Here is a 15,000-nt window from a genome sequence, read left to right on the forward strand (position 1 = left end):
TGCGACAATCAATAAGCAGCAAGTCCAGCATAATGAAATCTGTAACATCAACTGATACATTTTGATGATAAACATGACATAGATTTTGGTTCAATTTTTCGTTCTGTTGTTCATTAACATTGTGTATTGAATTTGTGAGAGTTTTTGAAAGATGTTCAAGATAAAAAGCGCTATAGTAGCGTTCTGGAAAAAAATAATAAATATAAATAGTTTATCTTAAATGAAAGTTTATTCATTTTGATTTTCTAAAATCTAAATTCTCAAAACTCTGCGGATTTTGTTTGTGCGGATTCAAGTTCGTTATTTAAAAAACCGCCTGCAGAATCAAAGAAAATTTTTAAAATAGGATGGAGAATTTGTTACGGAATCGTTGGAGGAAATGACGTCATGCTAGCGGTATTCTATATTTAGTGAAATATATCCCTTCAACTTCCACACCAAGAGAACAAGCTTTTTCAAAATCTGGAAAACTGGTAGACATAAAAAGAAATTGATTGCGAGATAATTCAATTGAAGTTTAAATGATTGGATGGAATTAATTGGCAAATAAAACTTGTGTATATGTCCAAATTTAATTAAATTTTGAATATAATTTTTTTAAACTCGCTCGCGTTATTTCTTTATTATTGATATTGGGGGCAGTCATATATAAAGCGAGCAAAATTTTTATATAAAAGCGCTCATAAATCTACACATATTGGCTCAGCTTGGCTTGGCTTAGAACCGGATGTTAAGTAAGGTGTGGTCTCAGACTATTTGAAATTCTCCCAGAAAAATTTGAACTACGTGCGAACGTAACACTGATTACAGTTGCTTCTATAATGAATTTATATACTATATATATATATATATATATATATATAGCGAGCAAAATTTTAATATAAAAGCGCTTATAAATCTACGAATATTGGCTCGGCTTGGCTCGGCTTGGAAGTTAAACAAGGTGTGATCTCAAACTACTTTGAATTCTTTCTGACATATATTAATATATATAAACTAAAATCCATGTATACAAATAAATAATAATTAATAAAATTATATGTTTATATAAAAAGCAATACAGCGGATTCAACCAGCCAATCAAAAAGTTTCGAAGGCGTTCGTTCGATGACGTCAATTTAGTACGGTTAACATTGTTGTTAAGACTGTATAATAGAGCAGTACATACATTAAATAAGTTTTTTACTGATGAGAATGATCGAAATGATGAGAATGTATGGTTGAAACGAGTATAAATAGGAGCTGAGACAACATGAAAATCAGATCAGGCATTCTGCCTCGCTTGAAGCGGTCTGCCTGATCTCATTTATTTTATTTTATTTTTTATTTATTTTATTATATAGAGTTATATAGAGTTATATATAGTTATATAGAGTTATATAGAGTTTGCATGTCTGTGGTTTGTGTGTTTGTATTTTGTATTTTTTTTATATTTTAGGTGGGTTTTTTAGCGGTTGCTCGTACATACATACATACATCATGTTTGTTTGTGTGGTAGTATTTTATGTTCTGTTTTACTCTTTTTTCTCTTTCTTCATGAGTCTTGAGTTAAGTTAATTAAACATAGGTAGGTGAGATTGAGATTAATTTATTATATAGGTAGGCTAGGGCATAAGGTAATTTAGTTACATAGGTAGGTTAGGGACTTCTATTCTTTTACTCTACTTGGTGTGTTTTTTTGTTTTTTGTTTTGTTTTTTGTTTTGTTTCACACCATACATATAACAGGTACGCGGTGGTTCCTGGGTATAGTGGGATTTTTATTGACTGAATGTGGTAGTATGCATTGTTATATAGAGTTATATAGAGTTATATAGAGTTATATAGAGTTATATAGAGTTATATAGAGTTATATAGAGTTATATAGAGTTATATAGAGTTATATAGAGTTATATAGAGTTATATAGAGTTATATAGAGTTATATAGAGTTATATAGAGTTATATAGAGTTATATAGAGTTATATAGAGTTATATAGAGTTATATAGAGTTATATAGAGTTATATAGAGTTATATAGAGTTATATAGAGTTATATAGAGCATAAATCCTATATAGACACCTTTCTTTGAGGTTCTTTTCTTTGCCGACCGGTCGGCTTCATTGCGTTTCTCTATTTTCATTTAAATTAATTAAATAAATAAGATTTTTCCATTCATTTAGGTTCATTCAGCTTCATTCATTCAGGTTGAAGCTTCCAGAGGAGTTCATCGTGGACGATCAGAATGGTTGTGATGTCACGTTCGTTCATTCAGGGGCAAAAAATGCACGCCTGGCTGGGGTTCGTTTTACGGTTTCTTTGCGGCTCTTTTTGCCAGTTGGCTGGCTTTTCCGGCTGGCGAGTTTCACCGCGGCTCGTTTCTCTATTTTTATTTAAATTAAATAAGATTTTTCATTTTATTCATTTCATTCAGGTTGAAGCTTCCAGAGGAGTTCATTATGGAAGATGACAGGCTACGTTCATTCATTCAGTGGAAAAGAATGCACGCCTGGCTGGGATACGTTTTATTTTTTTTTCTCTGTTTTTCTCTGTAATTTAACATTAAGTAAGAATGCCCACACGCACACGCACACACACAATTACATTAAGTAGCTATATAGGTAGGTTAGATAAGCACAATTTTAATTGTAGGTAGAATAGATAAGAAGCATCCAACACTAATGTAGTTGAATAGGTAAGCGCGTAAGTTTATCTCTTCTATTTTTTTCTTACACCCACATTGCACGCATCAGCGTATTACACACACACACACAAATACATACATAAACACATATGTTAGTATTTGAGCGTAATTTTATTTTCATTACACATTCTAATTTATTATTACTAAGGTTGAGAGTAATTTAATTTTATAGGTAGTTAAGGGCAATAATGTAATTCTAGGAACAATCTTGTAATGTAAATTAAAACGCTGTAAGTGTATCGATAGGTAGGCTAATATAAGTTTTACATTATTATTATTATGTTGGAGCCCAAGGCATTACGTAGGTGGTGGGGTGGGCGCCGATTGGCTAAATGAATTGGGCTCTTGAGTTTTTTAATTTTAGGTAAGCTAGGACCGTAATGTAATGAATAGGTAGGTTAAGGCTACGTTGTAACACATACTCATTAATAGATTTAGGGTTTAAGTTTTATATTATTATTACTAAGTTGGAGCCCAAGGCATTACGTAGGTGGTGGGGTGGGTGCCGATTGGCTAAATGAATTGGGCTCTTGAGTTTTGTAATTTTAGGTAAGCTAGGGCTTAATTGTAATGAATAAGTAAGTTGAGGGTACGATAGCCGATTGACTCTGGATTTCAAAGTCTCTTGTCAGAGGTAAGCCTTGGTGGCCAGTGGTGAACCGGCAATGGTTTACTATCCGGACGGCAATGGTTTACTATCTGCACGGTAATGATTTACTATGCGGCACGGCCATAGTCTACTACCCGCACGGCTTCCGGACGGCAAATGGTTTACTATCCGCAAGGCAGTAGTCTACTATCCGCACGGCAATGGTTTACTATCCGGTGCCCTGGTTGTCGGTGAACCTCTGTGCAAGGAGGGAGAATGAAGGGGGACTTTCGACTATCGTACCATTAACAATTTAATATAGATTAGTTAAGGTAATTGAATAGGTAGATAGGATTATTTTTATTAAACAATTTGAGATGCAGGCACCGCTAAGCTTTCTGATGAGAATCTTCTCTTTATCTTTCTCTATCAACAACAATCTGGAGGAGGACTGGCACCAGTTTTGGAGGACAACGTAGTAGGAACCGGAAGGCACGGTAAGTTTTTTTTTTACAGTTTGCCCTATTATTTTATATTGTTTGCTATTATTTTTATTTTGTAATTTTTTGCTTCTACGATTCTAAAATTCATTTATACTACGCTAATAACAAAAAATTTGTCTACAGAATGATGAGAGGTGGGCAGTGGTGGGAGTCAGCACGTTTCAGATGGTGGTCTCATGATGGTGGTGAGGAAGAATCAGCTCGTTGGCTGTTCGACTGAAATTCTGCAGTTCGGATGACGTCTTGTGTGCCGACCAGATTACGGTGGTCGGTGCAATGGAGTTCAATAACGACAATTTGTTAAGTAAGTTTAGTTTAGATTTTTTATTTTCCTCATTCATTCATTTTTTCACTCAATCTTTACAATTATTCCTCCATTAATTCATTCTATTCATATATTGTTACATTGAATCATGGTTTGATTGATTGATTAATTCATTCATTCACTCATTTATTTATTCAATAATTTATTTGTTTGTTCCTTCGTTCTAACATTCATTTACGACTACGCTAAAAAAATTTTGTCTACAGAATGATGAGAGGTGGGCTGTGGTGGGCGTCAGCACGTTTTAGACGGTGGTCTCATGATGATCGTTCCGATGACAATTCGAAGAAAACATTACGAGAACGACTATTCGGTGCGTCTCAGATGATGGTCCGTGCAAGGGGGTTCGTCCGTAGTGAGTGAAGAAGTTTCTGAAGAGTGCACGCGCGCACATTTGCACACACACACACACATCTATTCAACACATACATACACAACATACATTCATTCGGTGTCGTTGTTGTTATGTTTCTCTTCAACTTTCTATCCTTTTTACCGGACTTTAATTTAATTTATAGGTAAGTTAGGGATTGAGATGAGTTGAACAATCGTAGGTAGGCCAGGGCTTAACTTTAGTTAAAAAGTTTCAAGTAAAATCAAAACTTTAAAAAATGTAAAACAAAATAGCTGATGCATGTAAAATTTGAAATTCAAATTTGTAGGTAGGTAGGTAAGTAAGTTGAGTTAATCATCATAGGTAAGCTAGGGCCCTGAGAGTAATTTAATTGTAGGTAGGTGACTGACTACTATTCTTGTGACTTCTTACTAGTTTTTTGTGATGTTTTTGTTTGTTTTCGCATCGCAACACCACACCAACAAAACACATTACTTTTTTTCGTCGTCGCCTTGAATTTTACCTTTTTGATCAATCTTTAGTAATGTCTATTTATTTATTTGTAAAATGTTGGCTGGTTTTATATTTTGGTTACATAATTTTTTGATATTTTCTGTATTTCTTTGTATGCATGTATAAATAATTTCTGTTCGGTATCATTATGATATGCTGTGAACCGTTTTTACTAATTGTTCATGTTACTTGAATCATTCTTCGTCTACGACTGACGAGTGTTACATTTGTTTGTTTTAAATCCGAATTTTTTTAAATTGACATTTTTTAAATTTAAATTTTCCGCCATTTTTCATTTTTGATGTGAAGTCAAATAAAAGCAACTGTTGTGTTTTTCTTTCCTTACTAAAATCTCAAAATTGTTTGTAGATAAGTACGATTAAATGTTGATTTGCGCTTAAGCAAGCCTTGCAAATAATTTTTTTATTGTTTCACCATAATTCGTTCGTTCATTTGGTTCATTCAATTTGGTTCATTAATAAGTTGATTGGTTGATTAGTTGATTGAATGAATGTTAAATGGCTGGTTTATTGGTTGATTGACTGATTGGCTGACTGACTGGCCGACTGACTGAATACAACGCCAAAATATTTAAAATGACGTCATTTCCTCCAACGACAACAAAAGAAATTCTGATTGACTGGTTTGGTCTGCTGTATTTGATATGTTTTTGTATAATGATTAACAACATTTGCGCGAAAAGTTTAATTTAAAATTTTTTCAAATGTCAAGGTCGGTTTCTTTGATGTGTTATTGCTAAATCAAAAAAATCATGTACGTGCGTGATAATGTATGTGTTTGTTTATGTGTGTGAGCAAGTTAGCAGGTATGTATGTGTGCGTGTTAGTGTTCATGAAATTTTTATATGTCAAGGTCGGTTCCTCTGCTGTGTTTTTTGTCTGATCAAAAACATCACGTATGTGGTTATGTATGTTCTTATGTATGTGTGAATGTTATCAAGTTTGTATGTGTGAAATTAGAAAATGGCAATGGTTTACTATCCGGTGCCCTGGCTGTCGGTGAACCTCTGTGCAAGGAGGGAGAATGAAGGGGGAATTTCGACTATCGTACCATTAACAATTTAATTTAGATTAGTTAAGGTAATTGAATAGGTAGATAGGATTATTTTTATTAAGCAATTTGAGATGCAGGCACCGCCAAGCTTTCTGATGAGAATTTTCCCTTTCTCCATTTCTCGGACTGTGTTTCAACAACAATCTCGAAGAGGACTGGCAACAGTTTTGGAGGACAACGAAGGAACCGGAAAACAATAAACATTCTACCTTCTTCGAATGGACGACGGTAAGTATTTTTACATTTTACTTTTTTTATTATTTTAAAATATTATTTATTTGACATTATTTTCATTTTATAATTTTTTGCTTCTAAAATTATAACATTCATGATTTACTACTACGCTAATAAAAAAATTTTGTCTACAGAATGATGAGAGGTGAGCAGTGGTGGGAGTCAGCACGTTTTAGATGGTGGTCTCATGATGATTTACATATGATGATGGTGGTGTAGGAAGAATCAGCTCGTTGGCTGTTCGACTGACACTTTGCAGTTTGGATGACATCTTGTGTGCAGACCAAATGATGGTGGTTGGTGCAATGGATTACAGTAACGACGATTTTTGAAGTAAGGTTTAGTATCGTTTTTTTATTTTTCTCATTCATTCATTTTATCACTCAATCCTTTAAAATTTTCTTCCATTAGTTGATTAATTGATTCATTCAATTCATTTATTAAATTATTGATTGATTAATTCATTTCCTCATTCATTCATTCAACCAGTCATTCAATCATCCAGTTAATCATTTATTTTGTTCCTTAATTTACCAACACGCTAATTAAAAAAAACTTGTCTGCAGAATGATGAGAGGTGGGCTGTGGTGGGCGTCAGCACGTTTCTGATGGTTGTCTCATGATGATCGTTCCGATGACAATTTGAAGAAAACAACAATAATAATAAATATTAACGGAAAATTCTTTGCCATCGTACCTTAGAAAATACTCGAATTTGAACAAAGGATTGGAATGTTTTGGAGTGGATTGTTACCTCAGTAAGATAAGTTGCCTAAAATACTTTTTTCCAATGGTTTGGTTATTATTTTAAAAATGTAATATGTTTTTTCAGATTTAGTGTTTTTCAGTATCCGGTCAAATTCACGATGCGTGTCAGATGATGGTCGGTGCAATGGAGGTTCGTCCATAGTGAAGAAGTTTCTGGAGAGTACACGACCGCACATTTACACACACACATCAATACAACACACACATACACAACATCCATTTTTCGGTGTTGTCGTTATTATGTTTCTCTACAACTTGCTATTTTCTTTACCGCACTATAATTTAATTTGTAGGTAAGTTAGGGATTGAGATGAGTTGAACAATCGTAAGTAGGCTAGGGCTTAACATTCGTTAAAAAGCTTCTAACAAGATAAAATTAAAAAAAAGTTAAATTATTCAAATAAGGCAAATTAAAAACGTTAAAATATGTAAAATACAATACTTGAGACATGTAAAATTCCTAAAACTTAGAAATACAAATTTGTAGGAAGGTGAGATGAGTTAATCATTATAGGCAAGCTAGGGCCCTGAGAGTAATTCAATTGTAGGTAGATGACTGACTACTATTCTTACGACTTTTTACTATTCTTTTGTTGTGTTTTCGCTTCACACCACCACACCAACAGAACTTACTAAATTTTATTTTCGTCTCCGCCTTAAATTTTACTCCTTTGAACAATTTTTTAAAAAATGTTTATTTATTTATTAAATATCGACTGGTTTCAAGTTTTTTTTTTAAATTTGGTTATATAATTTTTGGATATTTCTTGATTTACTTTGTATGCATGCATGTATAAATAATTTCTGTTTGGTTAGTTGATTTAGTCATTATGATATGTTGTGAACTGTTCTTAATAAATGTTCATGTTACGTGGGTTATTATCCTTGGAGAACTTCTAAGGAGTGCATACGATAATTCAAGCAAATAGTTGGTTGAAAATTGGGAAGGCTGGACGATTTAATTAGATGTTTACTCTGAGTTCTGACATATGTTTTAAGACTTATAATAATTTCTGACATATGTTTTTTAATAATTTGTTTTTAACGTTTAAATTTTTAAACTGTTTCAATAAAATTTAAATGCTTGGATGGATGGGTGGTTGGTTGAACATTCGAATTTGTTGGTTGCGTGTTTGGTTGTTTTGATCACGTCCATACTCACAATCATGCATACATACATGTATGTGTAAATGTGTGTGCATATGTGTGTTATACAAAATGTATGTGTAAAGTGTATATAATGAATGAATGAATTTGATTATGGTGTATGTGTTGTATTTCTCCACAATTCAACACATACACCATAACAAGGATTATGGTGATTCGGTTAATAACTCTGTCTGCCATACACGCCACTCGTTAAAATTTATCTTTAATTTTTTGGAGACTGTATAAGATCCAGGCGAAAATTAATAATAATAATGACAAAGGTTAAAGGTTAAAGGTCATTCTTCAAACTTCCACAGTACTGGGGAGCCAACGACATGCAAACATATCCAGGGTGTCGAGAGCAGCTCGGAGGTTTTTTTGTTTGATTGCGACACACTGCTTCGATCTACTGCTTGTAATTTTTCTTTATCCCGGTCGTTTTTTATTTGTTTTCAACTTCCATACATATTCTTTGCTTACAAATAACACAGTGACGTCAATATTATTTTATTTTACTTTCTAACAATCATTTTTTTTCCTATTTTTTAAACTTTTATTAATAATCAATAAATAATTTGTTTTTTTTAGGCAAAAACTGATTTTTTTTATCTTCGCATAATTTTAGTTGAAGTGAATGAGCCTAATTTATTGTCAAACACTGTAGTTTTAGAGTCGTTCGTGGTATAGCCCAGCATGATAGAATTCAGTTCATCTAATTCAGCGGAAAGCATGGATCGTTTGACGTGCTCAATTTGTATGGAAGTCGTCCGCCACCCAAAAGAAACTCCATGCGAACACACGTTCTGCCAGAAATGTCTGATGGATTGGATCAAAATTTCCCCAACGTGCCCCATCTGCAGGCAGCCGATGCAAGCGAGGGACGTCAAAGACGCACCAAGACGGCTGAAGTCCGAGCTGTCCAGTCTTAAAGTTCGATGCACATTTCACTCCAGAGGATGTGACGAAGAAATGGAGTTGAAAGATTTGAGTCGTCATGAGGAGGTATGCGGGTTCCGAGGCCCGAAATGTAGTCTAACAGGTTGCAAGAGACCTCTGCAACAACAAGGGCACAGTGACGAGCCGGTTCTCAAGATGAAAAGGTTCTGTGGCAAAAGATGCTTGGAAGATCACGTGACTCACAACTACATCATCGCTTACAGACACTGGACCGAGTGGCCCAATTTGAGGACACTTTCCAGAAGTAGATGAATTTTATTTGATTTGTGTGACGAATAAATTGAAATTCTGATATTTATTATTAACATAGGCTACAGTGACTCGAATGGGGAAAAAATTTTTTTCACGTCACTGAAAACAAATATTTTTCGGAAATTGAAAAAGATTGATAGAAGAATCACAAAACAGATGCAAGAATTATACCCGGGTAAATTTTTTTAAAAATATTTCAAGCATCACCACAAAGTTTTACAAAAAGTGTACCGAGATTTTCAAATTGCCTATTTTTTTAGATTCTAATTTAAAAAACACCCCTCACAAATTGTAAATATTATACCCAATGATTTGAAGATTCATCGATAAGACATCTCCACTACAGGCTCACCTACTGCGGAGGAATTGGACAAAAGATGGAACGTGTTGACCTCAGAAACGACGACCATTCTCAGAGAGTTGATGCCCGCCTCTGAAATAACTGTCGAATCTAATTGCATGAACGTGAAGGGAGCCATTGAGTCTATCAACATTTATTACACGCAGTTGTTTTCAGATGATCCTTCAGTTTAAGGTCCTGGTTCTGAAGTCTAAGATCCTGTAGTTTAAAGCGATTCAAAATGTTTTTTGTGTGAAAAATTAAAAAAATATAAATTTATAACGTTTTTAACTTTGAAAGAAAATAAAATCAGGACTTCACCGCCCCAGCACTGTCTAACTAAATCAAAATTTAAGTTTTGTTTGAACGACTTATAAAATCAAATGCTTGAATGTTTAACAACGCATAACTCTTACAACACGCGCGCATATAATGCTTTGGTGTTTCACATTTGTGATTTCCAAAAATTATGCATTTGAAATTTGTTGAAAAACTTCATTTTTAGTGTGTGGTGGGCGAATTTTTGTTATGCTATACACGCAAAAAGCTAACACCTACACACACCCACAACCACCACCTCAACTCAGTTATCGTTATAGCAATATTAATATTATGTACTTATATAGTGCTAAGTAAAATTATACATTCTTCATTTTAAAATAAAATTCATGCCTCAAACAATCATTCATACCATATGGCAAAACTTCATCGTAAGAAAAAAAAGTAATTTGAGAAAACCGCGAATCAGCACCATGATGTTCAAGAAACATGGCATCAAAGGAACCATGGAGTTTTAGTTTAGGAATTGAACTATACCTTTGCTAATCAGGTACATTAAGAATTAAATCTCAATATGTTATTATTGAAATTATACCATCGTCGTATATAACGTTTAATTAATTTTTAGTTATAAATTTGTAAAATATATGTAAAAATGTATGTTTATATAGAGGATGTAAGGATTTTAAAAATTAATTTTAATATCATTTCTATGGTTTTAATTTAAAAATATCCAGCGAAATTTCCGACTTTTGCTTACAAAAATAAGTTTCGAAGTGGTTTCGGAATGAAATCTCTCCGTAAATAAATATTTATTGATAATTAATAAATAATTAATTAGCTATTTTATGCATTTTTTAAAATACTGAGTTTCTGATTTGATGATTATGTCTTTATTTAATTTTTAATTTAATTAATTTTAATTTAATTTTAAAAAACAATTATCATCTTTAATCGTCTAATAATGCTAAGCTAATCTAATGCTAATGCTAATCTAATTACTTTAGCTGTTTAGCAATTTACTAATTTACCTAAAAATGAAAATGACAAAAACAAATGATTATTAATTATCTTCTCTGAGATGGGTGATGGTAACAGGAGGCTTCCAGGTTTGTAAAAGAAGGAAAAGTGAATTTAGAATTTATCAATGTAATAATTTAATTAATTTAGAATTTAATTAATTTAATTTTGCATTTAATTTAATTAATTGTTATTTTGTCAATCATTCGATCAATCAATCTATCAATCAATAAATTTTTTTACATTTTTTTAGAAAATTTTTTAGAAAATTTTTTCGATTTTGAACGGGAAAACAGTGAAGGGAAAAAGTCACATTCAAGTAAATAAACGATGATGATGATGATGATGATGATGATGATGGCCTTGATAATGGTGTTGGGGTGGGTTTGGTTTGGGGTGAGGTTGTATTATATGGAAATATACAAACTGATACACACACAGTACCAAAGAAACCGAATGAGTCAAGATCAACCGCTGAAGATGGTGATGATGATGATGATGGTGGCGATAAATTAGGGAAAGATAAAACTTTTTCAACTTCACTTAATGTCTCATCATCCTCTAGCCCCGCGATGGCAAAGGAATTCCTCAACTTCGATCCACATGATGATGATGATAAAAAAATCGGTGATGATGATGATACTAAGAATAGTAATAATAAAAATAATAATAATAATAATAATAACGTTAATAATAATAAAACCTCAGATGATAATGATGATAAACCCATTTACAATTATTATAATTATAACGGTGGTGATGATTATGATCTCAGTGATCCGTATTGTTATGATAAGAATGGTGATAATAATGACGAAAACGATGAGGAGGATGGTGATGATGATGGTGACGGTGGTGGTGGTGGTGGTGATGATGATGATGACTTACTCAGTGCTGAGAGTTGCAGTAAATATCCTTGGAAAGGTTCAGCAATGGTTAGTCATGATGATGATGATGATTGATGGTGATGATGATGATGATGGTTGATGGTGATGATGATGATTGATGGTGATGATGGTGATGATGATGATTGATGGTGATGATGATTGATGGTGATGATGATGATTGATGGTGATGATGATGATGATTGATGGTGATGATGATGATTGATGGTGATGATGAATGAATGAATGATCGAATGAATCTTTTTCATTATTATCATCATTGGCGATGATGGTGATGAAGAAGAAGAAGATGATAATGATGATGTTGATAATTAATTGGAGAAGAATGATGGTGTTTATTTAAGTTTTTGCTAAGTTTATTCATCCATTCATTCATTCATTCATTATTTCATTCATTCCCTCATTCATTATCCTGTACATGCATTTCAGGATTACAGTGTCATAATGCCCAACGAGAACGTTAGTGATGATGATGATGATGATGAAGATGGTGATAATGACGATGGTGAAGATGACGATGATGATTGATCAATTTATATCGATGATGATGGTTACGATGGTGATGATGATGGTGATGATGATGGTGATGATGATGGTGATGATGATGGTGATGATGATGGTGATGATGATGGTGATGGTGATGATGATGATACTTGTTATTGTCGTTATTATTAATATCATCATCATCATTTTCTTCTTCTTCTTTTACTTCTTTTTTAGCATCATCATCATCTTTTTCATCACCGTCACCATCTTCATCATCATCATCACAACCACCAGTCCAAATATTGGTCCAGTGTCAGAAGGGATTTAGAGTTGTTCAGGTCAAAAATAATTGACCACCACTATTTGAAGGTTGGATGGATAGACGAACGAACGATTGAATGAACGAATGAATGAAGGAACGAATGAATGAATGAATGAATGAACGAATGAACGAACGAAAAAACAAACGAACGAATGAATGAACGGATGAACGAATAAATGAACGAACGAACGAATGAATGAATGAATGAACTACAGGACTTCATACTGAATCACAGAGGAAGTGATTGGAGCAATTTCGAAATGATTCCGCATTTTTTTGTATGTATTTTTTTTGTTATCACCATCATCATCATCGCCATCATCATCATCAATACCACCGTCGTCATCGTCATCATCATCGCCATCTTCATCATCATCATCATCACCACTACATGCAGAAATATAAGGCTTATAATGATCAGTTGACGTTCATAGCAGAACTGGCTTTAAAACTACCTGAACTCTTTCAGAAGGTAGTTTCCGTTTTATCTCTCTCTCTCCCTCTCTTTCTCTTTCTCTCTCTCTCTATCACTCTCTCTCTCTCTTTCTCTCTCTCTCACTGTATGGTAACATAAAGATTTTATGTATTGTAATAATAAACATGTAATATGATGCAAACATTACAACCAGCCCCTGCCCCGCTTGGTCAAAGGTCAGGAGATGACCTTGACCCTGACCCAGCTACAGGCGGCTTGCCTCTTGGCCCATGCTTTCTTCTGCACCTTACATTATAAGAAGACGAAGAGTGACGGTTGGTCTTGATGATGACGACGATGATGATGACGATGGCTCTGGGAATGATGATGATGACGACGACGATAATGGTGATGACGATGATGATGATGATAATGATAATGATGAGGATGATGATGAGGATGATGATGATAATGACGACGAGACGATGATGATGGTGGTGATGATGACGATGATTGTTGGGGATGATGTTGATGATGATGATGACGACGAGACGACGACGACGATGATGATGGTTGTAGACGGAGATTAGGCGGGAAGAGTACTTTAACAACCCACACTGACTGACTGCCTGACACAACAAAACTCAACTGGAATAGGAATTCGATTTTTTGAAGAAACAAAATCTAGTTAACCAAAATACAAAGTTGAACATGAACACCTAACACGAACATGAACATGAACACTAAACATGAACATGAACACTAAACATGAACATGAACACTAAACAAACACAAAGGACCGGACTACGGTAGACGAAATTTAGGAAGAAGCGGTAGTAAGAGTGGTGGTTCAACTGGTGGCAGAGATAGGGGCAATTATGGTGGTAATTCTGCCTGGCCCATGGATCCATCGCAGTTAATCATGCCCACCATTAATTTCTGCAGGTAAGATATATGGTTTTGTATTAAGATATATGGATTTGTATCAAGTTGTATCAAGATGTATGGTTTTGTATCAAGTTGTATCGAGATGTATGGATTTGTATCAAGTTGTTTTTTGTGTTTTTAGTTGTTCAGATGGGTATTTCTTTAGTTGTATTAAGTTGTGTTACTGTTGTATTGTTTTAGTTCTTTTTTGTATTTGTATTAATTTGTATCCATCCATCGTTCGATCGAGTCTGCTGTTTTGTATTTAGCATACAGAACCCTGCCACATGTATCGTTTCAATTGACTCTTCTAGAATCATCCTACCTTTCTGATTGGTGTTCATTATTATTAAATTAATTTATAATGATCTAATTAATCTAAATTACACCTAGTTAATCAACAACAATAGCAACAACAACAATTATTACTAAGCCAACATTTTGCGCCACCAACATGGCCACCAACAACACCACCAAAAAACTTCACCACCAAAAAACTCCACCACTACCACCACCACCAGTTTATACAACCTGGACCAGAGGACAGATTTGGAGGTCAGCCTGCAGAAGTTCAAATGTGTCATGTACTACTTCAAAAGAATTTCAGAAAGCAACATATCAGGTGATGATGATGATGGTGATGATGATGGTGATGATAATAATGATGGTGATGATGGTGATGATGATGGTGATGATAATAATGATGGTGATGATGATGATGATGGTGATGATGATGATTCTTATAATGATAATGATGATGACGATGGTGGTGAGGTGATGATTCTCACGATGATGGTGATGATGATGTTTAGGATGATGATGATAATGATTATGATGGTGGTCATGATGATGATTTCGTTCGTCATTAGAAATGTGTTTATTGATTCTTCGAATCAGTCTGTGTTCTTCGTCTCGGGTTCAATAATGG

At 33.9% G+C, this 15,000-nt stretch overlaps 3 protein-coding genes across 3 annotated transcripts in view; all 3 read left to right on the forward strand.

Moving 5' to 3' along the window:
* Positions 1-1,252: 1,252 nt before the first annotated feature.
* Positions 1,253-6,875, forward strand: HELRODRAFT_179815 (hypothetical protein; the record flags this gene model as incomplete). The annotated part of the gene is made up of 6 exons (XM_009028626.1): positions 1,253-1,290; positions 2,184-2,237; positions 2,411-2,454; positions 3,653-3,766; positions 6,170-6,246; positions 6,819-6,875. 6 exons carry the CDS (start codon positions 1,253-1,255, stop codon positions 6,873-6,875), a joined length of 384 nt encoding a protein of 127 aa, XP_009026874.1.
* A 1,987-nt stretch (positions 6,876-8,862) lies between these two features.
* Positions 8,863-9,912, forward strand: HELRODRAFT_179816 (hypothetical protein; the record flags this gene model as incomplete). Its single annotated transcript, XM_009028627.1, has 2 exons — positions 8,863-9,370; positions 9,725-9,912. 2 exons carry the CDS (start codon positions 8,863-8,865, stop codon positions 9,910-9,912), a joined length of 696 nt encoding a protein of 231 aa, XP_009026875.1.
* A 1,166-nt stretch (positions 9,913-11,078) lies between these two features.
* HELRODRAFT_193682 (hypothetical protein) overlaps positions 11,079-15,000 on the forward strand; it is a gene marked incomplete at both ends in the record, with an annotated part of 5,876 nt that continues 1,954 nt past the window's right edge. Inside the window, 10 exons of the mRNA XM_009028628.1 lie at positions 11,079-11,106; positions 11,271-11,336; positions 11,459-11,952; positions 12,352-12,381; positions 12,703-12,777; positions 12,946-13,008; positions 13,128-13,202; positions 13,360-13,480; positions 13,943-14,090; positions 14,594-14,694. Coding sequence (XP_009026876.1) covers positions 11,079-11,106; positions 11,271-11,336; positions 11,459-11,952; positions 12,352-12,381; positions 12,703-12,777; positions 12,946-13,008; positions 13,128-13,202; positions 13,360-13,480; positions 13,943-14,090; positions 14,594-14,694 — 1,201 coding nt within the window. The remainder of the gene's footprint in view (positions 11,107-11,270; positions 11,337-11,458; positions 11,953-12,351; positions 12,382-12,702; positions 12,778-12,945; positions 13,009-13,127; positions 13,203-13,359; positions 13,481-13,942; positions 14,091-14,593; positions 14,695-15,000) is intronic.

The sequence above is a fragment of the Helobdella robusta genome (genome assembly GCF_000326865.2).
Source record: "Helobdella robusta unplaced genomic scaffold HELROscaffold_57, whole genome shotgun sequence".
Lineage (NCBI taxonomy): Eukaryota > Metazoa > Annelida > Clitellata > Rhynchobdellida > Glossiphoniidae > Helobdella > Helobdella robusta.